General features: G+C 45.7%; 1 protein-coding gene across 2 annotated transcripts in view; it reads right to left on the bottom strand.

Annotated features, from left to right (window-relative positions):
- The window catches only part of PCNX2 (pecanex 2), a 313,350-nt gene that overhangs the window by 36,703 nt on the left and 256,202 nt on the right, over nucleotides 1-20,445 (bottom strand). For both annotated transcript variants that reach the window (XM_059397306.1, XM_059397305.1), the window contains exons 24-25: nucleotides 16,702-16,760; nucleotides 12,600-12,815 (exon numbers count right to left, since the gene is read on the bottom strand). In XM_059397306.1, the coding sequence (XP_059253289.1) occupies nucleotides 12,600-12,815; nucleotides 16,702-16,760 (275 nt within the window). The remainder of the gene's footprint in view (nucleotides 1-12,599; nucleotides 12,816-16,701; nucleotides 16,761-20,445) is intronic.

Here is a 20,445-nt window from a genome sequence, read left to right as displayed (position 1 = left end):
CCTTTTGAGGAAATCCTTGCGATGGACCGTTTCTCTCCACCCAGTTCTGACAATTATTGTGTACTGAGTGGCAGTGGGTTTTACTGTGTCCCCCCCAACAAGCCCAGAAATGTAGATATTCTGTGTAGCTGGTGAGAGCAAGGACCCTGCCCTCATTGTCAGCCTGACCAGAGGTAGAGCCGACATTCTCTTGGAAACGTCTGGAAGCCAAAGCGAACGATTGCCTGAACAGAAGGTCCCGTAACCAAAACTCAACCCGAAGCCGTCCTCCAGTCCATTCCAGACAGCCTCATGGGGGAAGGGCCATCCAGGCTGGGAAGGCCGGCCCAAGGAGAGAGGACTTGGGGAAGGGAAATCAGCCACTTCCCCTGAGGGGAAGCGATGGTAATGGGGATTAGGGAACGGCTGTTCACCAAGAGGTCAGAAGACATTAAGGAGATGCCTGGCCATTATGTGACAGGGGACTTCAAAGGGAAGCATTAAAAATGGTTCCCTGCAGGGAGACAAACCATAAGTGACTCTTAATCTCACAAAACAAACTGAGGGTTGCTGGGGGGAGGGGGTTTGGGAGAAGGGGGTGGGATTATGGACATTGGGGAGGGTATGTGCTTTGGTGAGTGCTGTGAAGTGTGTAAACCTGGTGATTCACAGACCTGTACCCCTGGGGATTAAAATATATGTTTATAAAAAATAAAAAATTTAAAAAAAAAAAAAGGTTCCCTGCAGCCAGAAGGCTTCCCTGATAGAAAATGTCAGCTTGCAGTACGATTTTCCGGTGAGAACACGCAGGAGGAAGCCTAAATGCATGACATATTGTACAGATCGGGCCTCTCGACCCTACAACTTTCCTTACCCGACGCATGTACTTTGAGAAACACCACTCAGGTGTCCCGAAGCGTCCAACGGGATTCCACAGAAAACCCCACGTGTTGTCCCTACTGCATGCAGCGCTCTCCAGGAACAGCGTTTCAAAGCGACTTCACTGGACATTGATCTGAGCTGCGCTTCCGTACGGTCACTGCCTTCATGGGCCCAGCGTGCCAGACACTGGGCTAGAGTTTTACAGATGCCGAGCAACAAGGCCACCAGGAGGGGACTGACAGGAGAGAACCAGTCCCTGGCCACGGAGTGCACCGTAATTAGGCAAAGATCTGATTTAGTCCGTGCGTTTCAAGCTGCCAGGGGGACTCAGAGACACACACTTGGGGATGCGTGTGGATTTTATAAATGGTATTCTCTCTTTGGGTCACAGTAAAGATCCTTTCTGAATTGCCATGGCCACTAAGGAGGAGGCCACCAGATACGGTCAAAGCTAAGCTCAGAGCAGTTCACTTCCATGAACATTTGGACCTTACACGTGCATGTTACATGTGTGTGACAGAGCTCGGGCCCAGCCAGCTGGAGAAATGCCGCACCCCCCAACAGTGAGCTTCTCATGTGGTGCCAGACCCGTAATGATAGGCATGCTAACAGGGGAAATCTAAACCAGCATTGTCTCCTGCTAACGGGTGATATCAAGGGGCTGTTAAGTGACCGGGCAAAATAATATCAGAGAAGACTTCTTAAGGTTTTTGAATTATGGTCAATTTCAGGAAAGACACAGTGCAATTTGCCTACCCCACTCCCCCCCCCCCACCCCCCCCCCTGCAAACCTCCTCTATAGTTTTAAAGTCACAGAGATGCCTTTCTCTGGCCCCCCTCAGCCCCACTGCTTCTTGGGGACAATGCTGGTCATCTATCCCCAGCTTCCTGCCCTGGGAGAAACTCTCTGTATCCGCTAGCCTTCACCAGATTTAATTTCTGGGAAGAAATAATTATTCTAACAAAAATAAATATTTATATGCAAAACTATCCTATTACACATCCCGTCTCTTGCCAGCTACACATCCATCGGATAAGCACCACCTTGAAATTAATCCGAACTTAATGATGGAGAAAAAGATGGCCAGGAATGTGTGCGACACAACGGAGGTCAGGAGCCGAAGTGAGTCAAGGGGTAGGACTGGTCTCCTGAGACACTGAATGAGTTTAGTTCTTTATTATTTTACTGGATAGTTTCTCCTCTAGTCCCAGGTTCCAGGCCTTCAGCAGCATTGGACTTGGGCACCTTTTAAGTATCACGGGGAGAATCTGGAAGTGTATCAGGCCAGTGTGCAATAGGAGGAAAATATGTTGGGATAATTTATACATGTTTGATTCTGTGGGCCCAGCAGAGATTTTTATTGTAACTGTTTTATATTCTGAGGAGACTCAATTTGTTTTAAGACATACCCACATGAATAAAAATTCTCTTGTGCTCTGTTCAGCAAGCAGGATTTTAAATGTGGTGAAACGCCTTCCAGTGAGACAGCATTGTTTTTTCTCAGAGAATTTGTATTTCAAAACTTCATCTTTTTGTGTAATTTTTTTTTAAAAGATTTTATTTATTTATTTGACACAGAGAGAGAGATCACAAGTAGGCAGAGAGGCAGGCAGGGGGCGGGGGGAAGTAGGCTTCCTGCTCAGCGGAGAGTCCAATGCGGGGCTTGATCTCAGGACCCTGAGATCATGACCTGAGCCAAAGGCAGAGGCTTAACCCACTCAGCCAGCCTCCCAGGCGCCCCTCTATTTGTGTAATATTAATCAACTTGAAAACTGGTGTCTCAGATAGCATCTCACTTCTCACACACCTTAACCTGCTTATGCCGGCGTAATTTCTCCTTTCATAAATGAGGACTCCAGGTCTCAAAAGTGACTTCTCTGGTAGAAGGGTCTGATCTTTTGGATTTAAAGTCAGTTTCTCCCCCTTATCATACACTGTCTAGTAAGACTTCACAAATTATAAGCAGAAGTTCTCTGAATCTACTTTCTTCTACCAGTCCATAGACGAAAATGAAATGAACCAAGTCACTTTGTATACAGAGTAATTTATATTGGGCAAATTTGAAGCACAAGTATAAGAAACAATGAAATATATAATAATTATATGTTGATATTTATATGTGAGTACTATGGTTTTTCTCCTCCTCCGGCCCCACTCACAGATGAGAAAACCAACACACTCAACTTTATACGCAAGAGTCAGATTCTTTCTCATTCGTATTTAATTCCAAGTTGTCTTATTTTACTTTTCTCCAACAAACTTATTCTTGGGTGTTGTTAAAATAGGCAGATTCTGTGAATGTTCAACAGGAAAGCCCCTTTCCTTCCCACACTGCCTATCTAGACAAGCGTGGCTTTGTCTCTCTTACTGACGTGTCACACAATTTGAAATGAAGAAGATTATGTGTGTAGGATTTCTGAATGGAGAACCTATTATTTTATGGGTGAACTTTGGACCCAAGGGATTTAACTGCTTACTTGAGCCGTGTAGACATAGGAACTCAGGACTCGCTAATGACCTGAATGTTGTCATAGAGAAGAAAGAATTCTAGATAGTTTCAAGATTAGTGGGAAGCTATGGCTCTCCATGGACTCGCCTGTTAGGCAAAAGGTTTGGGTTAGATTAACTTGAGATAAGATTAGTGACACAGATATATTAAAAATGTCCCCACAGGCCGGTGATTATGGGGTGTTAGCCAAACTCGGAGATAGCTGAGAACATTCCACACAAACAGGCACATAAATCCCATTTTTTGATGTTTTCCAGATCCACCGGTAATGTATGGCTACATCCTGATAACTGTGCTTAGCTTCCCACACTCATTATGCAAGAGCCTTCCAGGTTTCACAGTTGCTCAGGCAGCTGATCATTCAAGAAACTGAGCTGCTATCAGTGGTGACGCCATCTTAAGATTTAAGAGTACATCCGGTTAAATTTCTGAGTTTCAACAACCAGAGAGATTATTTTAAAAAATGGTTACTTATTCTTTCCTTCCCCTTCCTTTTCCCTTCCTTCCTTCCTTCCTACTTTCCTTTCTTTCTTCCTTCCTTCCTCCCTCCCTCCCCCCACTCCAAGAAAGTGTGGCATACTGCAAAGGTCATGGACTTTGGGGACCTCCACATCCATATGCTTACCTCTCCTCCACTACTGGGGACTGTGAAGCCTGGAGCAACTTACTGAATCTCATTCCCCCAATTTCTTTATGTCTCAGATAGGAATAATAACATCTGCTCACTTATAATAACTCACAGCTATTATAGGGAATATTCTAGAATATTCTAAGAACTATAATTGAAGTGCTTAGTATGGTACCTGGCAAAGAACTGATGCTCAGGAAACCTTACATAGGTTCTGCTTTCTCCCTCAACCAGTATTTATGGGGCATCCTACATGAGTCAGTCAACACACCAGGAGAGGGACATGAATAAGACAAGGGGTCTCAGCCTTTGAGAGCCTCCCAGTCTAACAGCAAGAGTATTTCACAGCCTTCAGAAATAAAGAACTGCATCTATAAGCTTTGCAGGAATACTGAAAATAAGCTTTGGTTTTAAAATTATGAATTGTGATTTTATTATCAAGAAACCTTTATTGACCACCTACCACATGTGGCCACATGACCAACACCATGGCCACATCCTGATCCCCAAGATTCATGATATAGATACAACAAACAAAACAAACCATAATTTTCTTCATGACTTTGTTCTAAATAAGAGGACAAAGTAATCTCTATTGGTTGTGGTTTCTTGTTTGAACTACTGTTACGAGCAAACACTGGAGGTATTTGATCCCATGGAAATGTATATATAAAACATAAAATATATATACAAATACAGTATCGTTCATCCTAAAGAAGTACTGAGAAAAGAATAAATCGACAGGAAACGAGAGTTAGACAACTAATAGAAAAGGTGAATGTCCACATAACATTGTGCATTTCTGACACGGGGTTCCAAAACGCCACTTGATCAAATGACTCCTTAAGATTTCCTAAGCCCTCCCCTAAGAAGATTTCTGGAAAACTGATCTTGCTATGATAAAAACGTAGTGGTCCCGTCTGTATTAATGAGGCTAATGGAAGCTGCATGCGTAACTGAAGCCCATCTCAGCAGCCCCAGAACTTCCCTGCGTGTGGCCCTGCTGCGTGTGGCCCGGCCTTAGATGATAGGATCCGCTTCATCACCCTGGAGAGAACACTGCTTTATGGCAGTTCACGTCATCTGCCAAGGGGAGCCCAGGACCCCCTATAGCGTCATTTCCATAGCACTGGATAAACCACGTTTTCTGACCCGAATTTAACCCGACTTCCACCCAGGCCACAAACTCTTGAGATCCTTTCACCGTGCCATCAGAGACTCATGATCCATTCCTCAACTTACTGGCACGTTCTCCTCCTCTCCTTGGTGCCCTTTTGGAAAGCTGCCTCTCCCTGTCCCTTCTGCAGCTCTCTGGAGTGGGGCTCATTGTTTTCCCACACAACTCGGGTGCCCTGGTCAGAGGAGGTTGGAATATGTCCTCTTGCTTCTCAGGGATGCTCTCAGGCCATTCTCTCTGTCTACTTATAATAACTCACAGTTACCATACTCACTGCACCATTCTCCCTTGTTGCCTCCTTCCAGGGCCTTCTAGGTAATTCCAAGTCCATGGAGATTCTGGCCCAGGATCACTGGCACTCTCCAGCATACCTCTGGCCACCTCTCTTGGAGATTTCAGGATCCACAGAGATGCTCCTTCCAGCATCCTGAGCCCCGACTCCCACTCATCTAATGATCTCATCTTCCACTCAACCTCAGCCATTCATCTCCATGGCCAAGACCCTAAGCTGTGATTACCAAAGACTGTGTCCCCCTGTGAGTGTTAGTTTCAAAGCTACTGCTCTCCAGCAACCACCTCCTGTCTTTCTAGCTCATTTCCTCTAACACTACAACTTCAACAATGCTGACGTACATTTCCTGGATCCAGAAAGCCCACCACCAGGTCCTGTTCCTCACCTCTCTCATACCCTTACTTCACCCAACCCCAGGTGGCATTCCATGGCTGGCCATTGCTGTCATCATCACACCCTTGCACACGCTGTCAGTTCCCTTGTCCTTGGTTTACCTTATGGCACTCAGTCAACTCGGTCTCAATCCTGCTTAAGGCTAGCTTTGCCATTCTCTACCTGCACCCATGAGGCTGCATGTGGCTTAGGGAGAAACACGAGCAACCTTAACATGTCTTCCTTTAAAATCATGATACCTAACCTCTTGTGGCCTCTTCATACTGGCCAACTGGATTGCCGCCACTCCATCCATTCTTCCATCCTCACACACATCTCTTAACTGCATCTGGGCTATATGTTCCCCCTCCTCTCCTGTTACTGTCAATGAGCTACTATGGATTCCATTCTCCCAGCCCTTGGGATTCTATCACTCGCCATCACAGCAAGCCTCCTCTTCCCTTTGCCTGAAATCCTTCCACTCTGCTTCACTGCCCAGGCCCATCATCATCTGATGCACTGATGCTCTGGGGTGCTGACCTTCCCTGTGTGGCACCGTATTAGCAGGAAGTTCACAGCCATGGTCTCAAGACTGGGATGTCCACCAATAACACCTACTCCCTCTGAGAAAATTATACTTCGAGTCCAGCAGAGAGGACACATTTAACTTTCCTGCAACTGCATCATATGGTGGAAGTACTTTATACCTCCTGACCTGATGGCTTGTTGAGCTGGAAATACACTAGGAACTTAGAGATCACTCATCCAATGATGAGTCCAGAATCTGAGAGGTCAAGTCACCTGTGATGCTCTGTTAAGTAGCTTGATATCTTAAATACCTTTTGGTTGCCTTTTTTTGGGGGGGGGGGCTACTAGAAAAATAATGTGGAACTTCTGAAAGGATGTGCCAGTGACTGAAGGTATTTTACCCAGTTACTTAGTGTTTGCAAACTAAATAAGCATTACAATACAAATCCAAACAAATATCCAAAAGGAGAAAGGAAGGAAGAAGGTAAAATGGTAATATAGAAAGAGAAATTCTGGTTAAGAGCTAGAGAGTCACGTGGGTTTGCCTAGTTTCAGCACTAAGTAGCTGTGAGCCTGCCTAGTTCCAGCACTAACTAGCTGTGAGCCTGCAGAACGTATTCACCTCCTGGCTCCTCACTTTCCCATGTGTTAACTGGGAGGAAGTGATGGGACTGTGGCAGTTCTGACCATAGGTGTCATCTTCACAGGCTGGTGCTCTCTCCTTAGCTCGGAGTTCACATTCATGTCATAAGAGACTCCCTCCAGTGCCTCTTACTTTTGGCTCCTACTCTTGGTTCTCTCCCTCTTTATTTCAAGTATTTTCAAGTAGCCTGGCTTCTCTTGTTCACAGCACCCTGAGTCCTCAATCATCTCCCCTTCTAACAGGAATGGATGAACCCATCAGCCTGGGTCACCTGGATGACTAAAGGAGAACAGAAATGGATTGAACAGATAATCAACCCTTGCTTTTCCATGTTTCTATATCCACCTACAGTGATGGTTAAATGGACTTAAAATCCAATAGATTTCATTTCTTTTGAAAAACCTTGAACTCGGTGCCCCTCACACTGTGGACCTTCTAAAGTGTGTTATCTGTTACCTTGACTTTGATTTAAAGCCAATGCTTAATCTGTCAAGTCTTGAATGGTTTCCTGAGAGGCTCCTTGGTGAGGCAGATGCAAGTAATACTCATAAACCCAAGAGCAGCAAAGGTACCACAATCCCATTTCTTTAACAAATATAGAATTTATTTCTATTCTGGGATGTGTGAGCCAAAAGGAGTAGGACAGAAAAATGAAGCTTCCTTATTTGTATTCTTGGTTTGAACTGGTTTCAATTGTTCCCTACAGTACCAGCCAACAGAAAAAAAATATATATATATGTCATGGACCTTAATCATTTTCTGAGCTATCCAGGATCTAAATCTCTACAGCATATTTGGAAAATTACCCAGAAGCCAAACCAGCCAACTGTTCATGAACTTTTTACTTTTATTCTTTCTCCTGGGTACTCAGCTAGACAACATCTTCTAGCTTCTCTTACAGCCAGCTATGTCGTTTCTAAACAATAGAATAGAAGAATAGATGATATATTACAGGTACAGTCCTGTCCCAAAGCAACCTTTTAGGCAAGTCTCCACTCCCTGCCACCTTGATGCTAAAGCTCAGAGTGACCTCAAAAGCAACGTGTAGGGACTAAGCAAAGCTTCTGTTGGCCAGGACCCTTGACGGTATGGAAGGGAACCATCCCCGACCTCCACCACTCTTCTCACTGATCAGATTCTATGTGAGTACAAAAATAAGCCTCTGTTGTGCTAGTCAGGGAGATTTGAGACTTAGCCATGACAGCAGCTAGGATGACTTCAACCAATGTACTCATATGGTGAGTCCTGGGAAGAGGCAGTGGTCATCTCCTGCTCTGGGAACTGAGAATTGTGTTTGGGAAAGATACCCTCTTTCCCAGCCTCCCTTGCATCTAGAACATAGGCATGTGGTCTCTGCTTCATCCATGAGCTGCACCCCAGACTTTGACTAATGTGCTGGTGACAAAAAGAAGCAGGTGCTTGGGACGTATTCTGTAAGGGGGGGTGGTGGTGGTGGCAGCAGAGGCTCTTCATCCAGATTCAGGGGGTAGCAGGGGCAGCAGCAGCATCCAGGATCACGGTGTCAATAAAGTGAGGGCAGTGCCCATGTCCCCCCTCCTCCCTGCCAAGATGTGACCACTTCATGGTATCAGTGCTACGGCATGATTTTAGACATGGCTCTTGACTTAGAATCACCAAGCCTGCTTTTCCAGCCTTCTCAGAAAGTCTGTGCCCTGTGCAATGTCTTCCAATAAACCCTCCTCCTGGTTAAGTTCATTAGAGTTGATTTCTGCTGCTTGCAATTAAAAACTACTATGGATACAGCTGCATCCCTTGCAGTGAGAAATGGACAGGTGGGCTTCCTGCTCCCCAGTCATGGGAAATTGTCTTCCCTCTTCCTTTGGCGTGTGCTGTTCATTTCCTAGACTTAGTCTGTGCCATGAGCGGTGCACACTTCCACTGACAGCTTCAGTGTGCTTCAGAAAGGGAGCACAGCTGGATTTGGACTGCCCCAGGTCATAATGAAGTAGGTCACATTTGACCGAAAAAAAGACAGCTATTTGGGAATATAGGAAACTGGAGAAAAAAGTGAAACACTGAAGGGATAGCTTGGAAAAATATTCCAGGAGGAGAAAGAAAACAAGGTCTTCCCTGGGAATACTGTAATAAATATTGCAAAAAGATATAAAAAGGAAGAGTCCGTTTAGGTCCGCTGGATCCTGCCTGCAAATACAGCATAACTTGGGTTTTTGTCCTGCTCTCTTAATAGCATCGTGTTCCAGTCTACGGTAGAACTAGGTCAAAGAAAACGTATTGTACAGGAGTGAGTGGTATCAGGCAGGTTAACTAATGTTTTGTTCCCAAGACATCATTAGTAGGCTTAGGCCATTCTTATAGGCAGGTTCCATTTCTCCTGTGGTGGGCAGGAGGAAGAAAAACCACGTAGGAGACCCTCCTGGGCGGTCTCACCGAACACAACAGTTGGTGTGTTGCTTCTGAGCCATGTTCTGGGTTTCACCTGAGGCAGCTTCGGAAGCCTGATGTGTAGTTCCAAGACTGGCCCCCAGTGACTCATGCTATATGACAGGGCTACTTTCCACCACACAAATTGGAGCCGTCCTTGGGGATGACTGGCCAACAGGACATGATGGGAGTGACATGGTGCCTGTCTCAGAGACTGGCCATAAAGGGCCTCACGGTGGCCACATTCCCCTCTTTGGAACACCAAGACCACCCAGACCACACCTAGTCCAGCCCACTAGACACTGAGCGGCAAGGGGAGGACAGCCACAGGCCCGAGTTGGCAGCCACCTCCGGATGTGGCCCTCAGACCTTCCAGCCTGGTTCATCTCCCAGCTGAATGCAGCCGCCCGAGAAACCCAGGGTGAGCCCAGCAGAAGAACCACCAGCCACCCACACAGCAGTGAAGAAGAAACATCCTTGTCATGCTAAACCATTATGTTTTTGATGGTTGGTTTCACTCTCCAAAATGGTATGAGGCGAAGCCCTAACTCTCAGGGCGACGGGTTAAGAAGAACGCCTGTTCATGGTCTGCAAAGTTCACAGGTAAGGTTCTGCATGCTTCCAACATCCAGGTAACTTGGAAGTCTGGAAACTCAAGGGTCAGTTAGTTCACCAGCAGAATGGAAGCCCCGTGGCACTTGTGATAGAAGCTCTAATGCAGGGTCAGTGGGGCTCACTTTAAAAATTCTCCTTTGAATTCCAGGAAAACTTAAAAGCTCTCAAAATGGACAAGGCTGTTGCATTATTGCACCACCCCCTGTGGCATTTTCTGGCATTTGGGCATAATTTCAGGGAAACACGGCTTCTCTGTTCATTGTGCAGAATTGGATCCCTACTCCCTTGGCCCAGTAATGTTTTCCAAAGTAAGTTCCCCGAATTCAATTCTTAAAATTTGTAAGGATGCATAGAATTACATGCTTAAACCAGAGAACCCACCATTCTAAAATATATATATCTATATGTGTGTGTGTATGTATTTACACACACGCACACATGCGTGCACATTCACACATATATATGGTACAAAGTTATTTAGGAATTCTAATAAAAGTAATGGATAGTCACAAGACTAAAGCTTAGAACCAAAATGCTTGGTTAAAATGTTAGGAAACTGTGTTAAAGATATAAAATGATGGCAATTTGTTCTTGGCTAAAAGGTGCGTTTTCGTCACTGTGAGGTTGTGGAGGGTGATGACCTGGCTCTTACTCATCTTTCCAGCATTTTCTGGGACCCCTTTCTCCCAAACCACCTGGAAACCCCAAATGGCTACGTTTGGCCCTTTTATCATCACGTGCCCACCCTCCCCTCCAGCTGCAGCCTCTCCTCTACTGAGCTGACCCAGAGCCTAGTCTGAAGCCTCGTCTCTAGTCCCCATGGCGCCCCACGCATGGCACTGCCATGATGCTCATTGCTCAGTATGTGTCTCTTGTCAGCAAGGCTCCAAACTCCTTAAGGTGGGGCCCGGCACGTCTGTACTCACAGCACCCAGCCCAGTGCTTGCTAAATGTCTTTTGAGTGAATATAAGGCCCTTAAGTCCAATTAGCCGCTTGACAGATCCACTTATACGAGTCGGCAGCATTTATTTTTTTTTTTAAGAGTTTATTTATTTGTCAGAGAGAGAGAGCACAGGCAGGCAGAGTGGCAGCAGAGGCAGAGGGAGAAGCAGGCTCCCTGCTGAGCAAGGAGCCCGATGTGGGACTCGATCCCAGGACGCTGGGATCATGACCCGAGCCGAAGGCAGCTGCTTAACCAACTGAGCCACCCAGGCGTCCTGCGAGTCAACAGCATTTAAAAGTCCATTTAAATATCCAACATGGAGCCCTTGGTTACATTCCCAAACCCAAAAGTGCTGTTCGCCTCCAGGCTTCCCAGTCTCAGTAAAGGCACCTCTGTCCACCCATGTGCCCCACCTGGAATGTCGAGCTTCCTCTCTCCCGCATCCCCCAACACTGCTGAGCCCAGCCCTGTCCACGTCCAAATCTCCTAGCACTCCTCTGCTTCCCCGTTCCTCCCCTGCTTGGGTGACTCCAAGATCCCCTAAACGGCTCCCCATTATGCACAGAATGAATGCAGCCCCTCATCCCTGTTGGGAGGCCCCACGTGCCTGGGCTCCTCCCCAACCCCCGTGCCAGCCTGCGGCCGGCCTGCTGGTTTGCTCTGGTCATGTCAGGGTTCCCCGCTCATCCACAGAAGCCCCCAGCCTGCACCATCCTTCTCCTTGGCCGCCGTCCCTGGCTGCCCTGTCTAACGTAGCAGCCCCCAGCCCCGCCCTCTGTGGTGATCACAGTCACACACACATGATTTACTTCTTTCATAGAACTTTCCACCATTGTGTTCGTTTGCTCATTTGTTTATTGTTTTCCACATGTCCCACTGAAGGTCAATGCCACAAGAGTAGGAGTCTTTTCATTCACATGCCCATGGCACCGCCGCAATTAGAACTTGGCCAGACAAGAGGAGGTGTTGGAAAAACATGGACCGAATGAGGGAATAACCAAAGAACACAGGAGAAGGGCCCCTGAGCACATATGTTGTGCTAATCCCCGCCCATTCCCCACTCGGCCCCGGGGGCAGATTAATGGGAAAACTGGGGTCACGCTTTCAAGATTCGGGTCAACTCCGTAACCACAAACCAATAAGCATCCCCACCGTGCCCGCAAACACATGATCTCATCTAAGTCCCGCAACTTTAAGAGGCCGCCATTCTCTTCTCATCGTACAGTTGAAGACAAAAGGCTCAGACACAGAACGATGACCCCATGCAGGCCTCAACACCTGAAACCCCAGAAGCAGCTTCTGTTTCAGGTCTGGCTGACCCCAGGTGGAGCCCGTGCACGCTCCATGTCCTCCTGGCACATCTGAGTTTTTTCTAGAAGGATTAAACCAAAGTTCTGACTTGCCATGCCAAAGGTTTTCACCAGACGGTACGGTTCACCTCGTTACTCCCTCAGATGGCCGGGATGGGTCTACACCAGAATACATAAATGAGGGTGGTTGTAAGCAGCTCCCCCCACGCCCCCGCAATCTGTTCTTCCCCTCACGGAGACTTCTCATGGAAGCTTTGCACGAGAACTAATTTAGGCAACCGGCCTCTAACAACTTCCACAATGAAGAGATTCTTACCTCGAAATTCCAGTCCTCGAAGCTGAAAGGTGACAAGACCATTTCCAATTTCAATCAGGTGAACGAAAGCATTGAGGTAGTCGGAGGCCAAAATAAAGCAATCACCAGAGCTGTAGTTACCCCATCGACCAAGAACTAAGTCTCCACACAGGGACTCCTGCAGGGCCCGCGTCAGGTGCTCATAAAAGATGGAATTAAGATTGTTGTCATCACTCCCTAAAGACAGAACAAGAAATACAATCAATGGGTACTTACCACTATGCACTCAGATCTGGGAAAGGATGAGTTGTCGTGGATCAAGGGTAAATCAGGCTTTGTAGATACTTTGCCCATTTTTGTTGACTTTGTGAAACCCTCTTATTTATTTTTTAACCTTTCTCTTCTTTCTGGGCAGTCTCGTCTACACAAATGGATTAAATTAATGTCTTAATGCAGATGACTTACAAATTCATACCTCTGAGGTCTCTTGTCTAAGCTCTAGACCTGTGTACCTACTTGTTTACTTAACATCTGCTCTGGTATGTCCCAAATGCTCCTCACCTCCAACGTGCCTGGGTCGAGCCCCCCTTCTGTTGCCCATTTCAGGAAATGGTACCAGTACCCAGACAACCATAACCCAGGATCTCTGTTCCCACTCCTTCACATGCTGGCCTCTCAATTTTACTTTCTTCGATATCTTTTACATCTTTCTACCCTTCCTCATTTGCATTACGTCTACCTTATTGCAAGGTGAATTATTTCTCAAGTGGACAGCCACACTAGTCCTATGACTCCCTGGTGTATCTTTACTGGGACCCCTGTTGCCTCAACTACTCCCTACACCACAGCTGGAATGAGCTTTTTGACTTCAGAAGTTGAATGCTCTCTCTAGGACCCCCTCAGCATTATTTCTAGTCTTTAGTGTTTTTTCAATGCTCTTAAAATAGAAATAAGGCCTCTTCACATCACCTATAAGAGGATCCCATATAATTTATTATTCCTGGGTATAAGCTGGGACAGTTGTAGGTATAAGCTAGGAGCAAACTTGGATATATGGACACACAAGAGACAGGTGGGATCTGCTCCCTATTCCAATCTCCATCCTCTCTTCACACAAATATCCTCCTCCCTTCTCACTTAACGCTCAACAGAGAACTTCTTCCAGTGGAGGGACTCATGAGCTCTTCTCATCCAGACCTTTGTAGACACCAATCTTTCTGCCCGGGTTGCTCTTCCACTCCTCTCTGGCTTTTGCACACCTTCTGTTCTTCAGATCTCATCTTAATGGCTACTTCAGGGAAGCCTCCACTGACCACTTTGCTGGGCCAAATCCCCTATTACAGGTTCACAGCACCGTGATCCTCTACTCCGAAGCACCTGTTAGAGTTAGAATCTGACTTTCGGTTTTTGTGTATATCTGGGTATTTGATTTGCATTTGATTTCTCAAATGTAGAAAATAAAGTGCAGAAGACGAGACACGAAGGAAGACAGATCTATGTCTGAATCTGCTTACTTTTCTGTCCCAACCCTGGCAGAAGTCCTAACGCACAAAAGGAACTAACTAAATGTCTGTTGAATCATGGATAACACCATAGGTCCTACAGCTTCTTTAAGAGAATTCTGTTTTTAAGGACACACCTGTCAAGTAACTCCCGGGGCTTTGTGAAATCAAAGTCATTGAGGCATAGAGACAATAAACAGCATCAATTCATAAGTGTGCGTGTGTGTGTGTGTGCATGCACATGCGTGCACATGCGTGTGGATATACACACACATATATGCTACATATAAGTATAAATGATTACTGCTAGTTTTATGTACTATAGACAAATTCAGGTTTTTATATATTATATACACATAGATATATAGATGTCATTTACTGCTTCTAAATTATATATATAATTCAGATTTATGGAGGGATAATTTATGTGGAGTAAACGTTATCTTTTTTAATGTGCAATCCTATGAGTTTAATAAATGCATCTTCACATAACCACTGATTAGAAAGATGCATTTGAGATTCGCGCATCTGGCTGTACCAGCAGTCTGCTCCGTTTCAGTGCTGCGTAGTATTCTGTGGTATGCATGCACTAGAGCCTGTTTATCCATTTATCCGCTGGAGGAAATTTGGGTTGGTTCCAGTTTTAGTGATTAGGAGGAAATCCGCCAAAAATATTCATAAGCAGAAGTTTATAGGAACGTAAGTTTGGGTTTCTCTTGTGTAAATACCTAGGAGTGGGGCTGCCGTTCTCCAAAGTGGCTGTACCACGTTTGCTTCCCCTCCAGCTGCGTGACTGAGAGTTCTAGCTCTTCCTCATCTTTACCAAGACTCGGCATCGTCAGCAGCCGAGGAGATGGAAGGTTGGGGGGCATGGGAGGGCATGGGATTGGGGGTTATGGTATCTTTCCTTTAATCCCCCTTCCATTCCCTCTATCAGATCTGTCACAGTGAAAGACAAAACACACTTTAAAAAGAAGACTGGATAAACGTGGATGTCCTCCTGCTCGGTGGTCTCATGCGTGGAGGAAGTGTCAGGAGGGTCTGAGGGAAAAGTTTACTTTCAGTACTCTTATTTTAGGGGCCTCTTATGTTTGGGAGTGAACTTCTGGCTCTGGAAAGTCGGAGAAGCAGAGCCGCCCCAAGGAAGAAATCCTTCTAGATGGGTCTATTGGAGTGGAGGCAACGTCGGGGGAGGTCCAGGTAAGGGCTGCACATCTGAGTAGAGCCGCCCCTGTCCGGACGTTAGGGAAAGGGAGCATGACTGGGGGTGCAGGAAGGTGAAAACTAGCCCCTTCCTATGTAAGGAAGAGCACTGGTCCACCTGTAAGAAATCTAAGATGACGCCATCAACTGTGACTATCCTCGCTGAGCACCCACAGCATTTGAAGGCTGAATTGAAATTAGTGCACGTATAGCCTAATTGTGATTAACGGGGAGAAACAGATGGTTCTGTGGGCTGAGTCATGTCACACAGTCTCCTGAAGTACCAGCATGCTCAGTCTTCTGTGCAGAAGAAGCCTGCCTGACCCGCCCTTCAATGCGTGTCCGACGGTGAATCCACACGCATCCCGAGACCCTAATCAGAGATTACTTTGGAGTCTCTGCCACTTTTAAAGGGAAGGCCTGGATGAGAAAATTTTTGCTTAATTCTCCAAACTGTTCGATATTTAGCTAAAACAAAAACAATTTCAAAGTGGAGTCTTTGAAGAAAGAACACCTTGACCATGGAGCCGCATAATTGCATTAAAATGAGACAACGATCATGAATAACTGGAGGGAAGATGCACTCGTGACTGTCCGTATGCCTCGTGTCAGCCCTACAATGTCACAGAGTCCCAGGGCTGCGCATCAGAGACACTCGTAGCCTACCCGGCCCCCCGCACTCCCACATTGTACCGATGAGTTCAACTTTAGGTCAACAAAAAATAAGCCTGTCTCTCCAGGTATTTTACCATCTCTGATTACGAGTTCAAAGTAACCGTGTACATGCAATTCAGATGTAGATAGTGACATGATACCACTCCTCCTAGACAAAACCTTCGGCACAGCCGAGAGTGAGGTGGATAAAAATAGAGAAGAGTTAACTCTGCATTCTGATATGAGGAAAAAAGGTAGAATGGTTAAAAATGTAACAGAATGGAGAAAGCAAAAAGTAAAATAATTTCCTAGCAGGTAAGTCCTTCCACAGCTTAATGTTGAATGAATTTTCTGAAGACTACAAGGCACTACATGCAGGAATGGTTTGCTGTTGAGAGCATCGTAAGGCTGACGACAATTTTTTTTTTTTTTTTTTTGCTACAAGACCAGTAATAAGGTTTAGAATCCATATTTGCCTTTTGCCACACACACAAACTTAGATGTCCTCACTGACAGTCGCTTTAGACTGAACAGGGACCATAGCAAGTCTAGGTAACAGATAAGAGTATTTCCAAACCCAGTCAGGAGGCTTGCTCTGTCTGTTGGTATCATTTCATTTTTCTGGCCAGCATATTCATTACCCAGACATATTTCCAGTGACTAAAAAGAGTGAGTACTCATTTCCCCCGTTTGGATTGAAGAAGCCATCTATATAAGGGAATAAATAAGGAATTTAAAGAGTAAGAAGGAAGGTATTTGCTTACCTGGATCCTTTTCAATTTGGACCACCAGTCTCGTGTTGGAATTATCCACACGCCGTGTACTAGAAGGGGGCACAGAGGGTAGAAGGTCACAAGTAGAACACTACGGAGGAGAGAGAGTTGGTTTGTGGAACTGGCTGTGTGGTGGAGAAGGCAGGGGATGTGGAGCTCACCAATCAGGGGGATCGCTCCTATAGGACATGCTGCAGGAAGGGAGAGGGGTCTCACGATAAGGAAGAGAGGGAAAATTACAAGAAACCCAGGGAGGGGAGAGATGATGACATCTCAGGATTGGGAGACCGGCCTTGTGCCTTATCAAGTTAGAGCACCAGGTCCATAAAATGAAAGCAAGCACTTGGATTGCCGATGGAATGTCACTCGCCTTCTGATTTTAAAAGCGGTACCCACACAGGCATCTTTCTGTTCCAACTGATCCCAGAAATCTGGTGAGCGATCAGCATCACCACCACTTGCTTTTGAGCACTGGGCGCATTCTTCCAGGCCTCTCTTCCGTTGAAGCACAAGAATGAAATTGGTTCTTACCAACTAGAAGATGACAGATTGTCTGCAGCCACGGTGACAAACGGCCATCAGAGCCAGTTTTAAATCTCTCCGATTATGACAACTCACCTCCATTCAGAGCCTCAAGTAAACCAGCCAACCCATGTGGCCCCTTGCTTCTGAAGACAGCCAGTGTGGGCGGACTCACTCCGGAATTCTGAGGGGTGACTGATCAACGGTGTGTCCCCAAGGAACTGTCTGTGCCCATGCTATCAACCCGCTTCTGCCCTAATACTTCAGCCATCCTTGACCTTCATGTGTCCCAGAAACACATTATAAGTGCAATAGCTCTGCTCAGAGAGACTGTGCCTGACTTGCTTTGTCTTTTTATTTATATTTTTTAATCTTTTAAAGTTTTTTTTAAAAAGATTTTATTTATTTATTAGACAGAGATCACAAGTAGGCAGACAGGCAGGCAGAGAGAGAGAGTAAAGGAAGCAGGCTCCTCCCCAATGCGGGGCTCGATCCCAGGACCCTGAGATCATGACCTGAGCCGAAGGCAGAGGCTTTAACCCACCGAGCCACCCAGGTGCCCCTAAAGATTTTTTTTAATTTATTTATTTGAAAGAGGGAGTTAGAGAGAGCACAAGCAGGGGGAGAGACAGAGGGAGAGGCAGATGGAGAAGCAGAGGGAGAGGGAGAAGCACATTCCCCACTAAGCTGGGAGCCCAGCGTGGGGCTCAACCCCAAGACCCCAGGATCATGACCTGAGCTGAAGGCAGACGCTTAACCACGGTGCTGCCCAGGCATTCTGTGTCTTTTTGTTTCAGATCTTCAGTGGTGGTCTCAACACCCTTTGAAGGTTGAAATAGGAGACTGACTTCAACCACATGACCTTGAATATTTAACTGTTCATGATGTACAAAGATGGCAATTTCACATGGTTAAACCAAAGCCATTAAGAAAGGCTTTCACTAGAAATATACCATCGAATACAGGCTTACGTACAAGTTTGAACAATAATGAGGGTCCTCTTCACATTTGTGGAAAAACTGATCTTTCGCATGTCTGGCCCGTCTTTCCTTTCTCTGCTCCAACCACGCTAGCCTTTTTCTATGTCTGCAGCGTGCCCTGACCTCCTATTCCTGTCACCATGCCTTCCCTGGCACCCTTTGTGACTCTGGCGTCCTCCCTCTACTTGGAGTCCTTTCTACCCCGTCTGCCTTCCTGACAGACTCCTCTAGTGCTTCAAGTCTGGCCCCAGTATTGCTCTCAGGGAAGCCTTCCTGACACCTGCTCTAGGTGAGACTCATGTCATATGCTCCTTCACACATCGCACCTCTCCTGTGGGGAGCCTGTCATAGTTAATATTACTAACAGTGATGACAGCTAATAGTCCTGTAACACGTCTCTGTGTAAGTACTTCACGTGAGCTAACACATCATATCCTTACAACTACCTTTGTGGGTAGGTATTATTATTATACCCATTCCCTCCAAGTAGGAACTTGAGCCACAGTGAAATTAACTACAGTCCCCAAACCACACATAAATGTGGAGTCAGGATTTGAACCTGGTGGGCTGACTCTACCATGTCGTATATTTCTTTTTGTGATTATTTGATTATATCTGCCTCTCACTCCAGACCCTGAGTAGCATGAAGACACACCTTTGCTCACAACTAGCATGAATAAGTGAAGGGCCCAAAATAATGCTGTTTCTAATGTTAATTCTTCTCTCATGACTAAGAAGAAAAGAGACTGGCCACCACCAACTTCCAACTTAGAGTTAAAGGTGATCATTGACATCCCGAGTATGATTTAATAAATGGCAAGCACTCCTTAGTAGATATGGTACTTAAGAAGAAATCTCAGAATGCAGGAATCTGTTGTGAACTTGTCTCTTGGGAATGAGAGAGATTTAAAAAAAAAAAAAAAAATAGGGGAGCCTGGGTGGCTCAGTAGGTTAAAGCCTCTGCCTTCAGCTCAGGTCATGATCTCAGGGTCCTGGGATCAAGCCCCACATCGGGCTCTCTGCTCAGTGGGGAGCCTGCTTCCTCTTCTCTCTGCCTGCCTCTCTGCCTACTTGTGATCTCTGTCTGTCAAATAAATAAATAAAATCTTTAAAAAACATATATTTATATGGAGCTAAGAAAAAAAGTATTCTCCTTTTCCATCTGTTTCAGACACTTAAAAAGCATCTAGGTGAGATCCTGTTTGAGATTTGTGGGACTGGAGAGAAGAACTATTTGGCTGCATCTCAAAAACGCTGTTAGCCCCACCACTCTGTTCTATTATTGCTTCAGTTTTCCTTCCAAATACCCTTGGATCAGCTTTGAAAGTAAAAGAGCCCAGGGTGGCAAAAAATACAGCAAACAACAAAATTCTTTCTAATGAAGGCTGAAATCCCATGTTGGCATAAGAAGTCCCTAAATGGAATTTTAATTTCACCTGAAGACCTAGGACAAATGGAATTTTTAGCAGCAGAATAAACAATTTTTAAAGTGGGGCTGAGCCAAAAGAAATTCATTTACTATACTCCTTGGGGAATTAAAACACCTTCTAAAACTATGTTAACTGGAAAGCTATCTTTTCAAAAGGCTATTGGATGCAGAGTGCTAAATTTGATCAGCAATAACTAAGCCAAGCTGCCTGGGTACCTCAGGGCCTCTGGCTCTCCACCAGACTCTCTAAGAAGGTGAACTGTCAGCCGTACCAGGTCATTTGAGCTTTTCTCCAGTGCTTTCCTCCCCTACATTTGGTGCTTACCACTCAAAGGTGCTAATGAGCTCAGTAATTGGATTTCTGCCTTAACTGTCTGATTGCATAAACATCAATTCTGTTTGCTCAGAGAGAAAATGGGGGCTTGTATCTCACGCCCCAGTCTCCAGGGGGGTACAGAATGCTGGTACATGTTAGGTGTATGTCTCTCTGGACGTACTCTTCCCAGCACCTGCCTGGCAAGTCCTTGTTCATTGCTAGGCAACATTGTCCTGAGGGCCAGAGGCCAACAGTCTAGCCATAGGCCTTTCCGAATAGGATGACTTACTCCAAAGAATATTCCCTTATGTTAATGTGGAATGCAAATAACTACACTAGTTTCCGCCCTTCAAATTTTGCTTTCTCACCTCCTGTTATGTCTCCCTAAGTCAAGCACCTTCTCTCTTACACAGTTTTACCGGTGGCACTTAAATAATTTAACAGCAATTTAATTATACTGCTTCAAATTCCCATTTGTCAGCACACAC

This window comes from Mustela nigripes, chromosome 4 (genome assembly GCF_022355385.1).
Source record: "Mustela nigripes isolate SB6536 chromosome 4, MUSNIG.SB6536, whole genome shotgun sequence".
In the NCBI taxonomy this organism is placed as follows: Eukaryota; Metazoa; Chordata; class Mammalia; order Carnivora; family Mustelidae; genus Mustela; species Mustela nigripes.
Note: the sequence above shows the minus strand (reverse complement) of the source record. Positions and strands in the feature narration are given on the sequence as shown.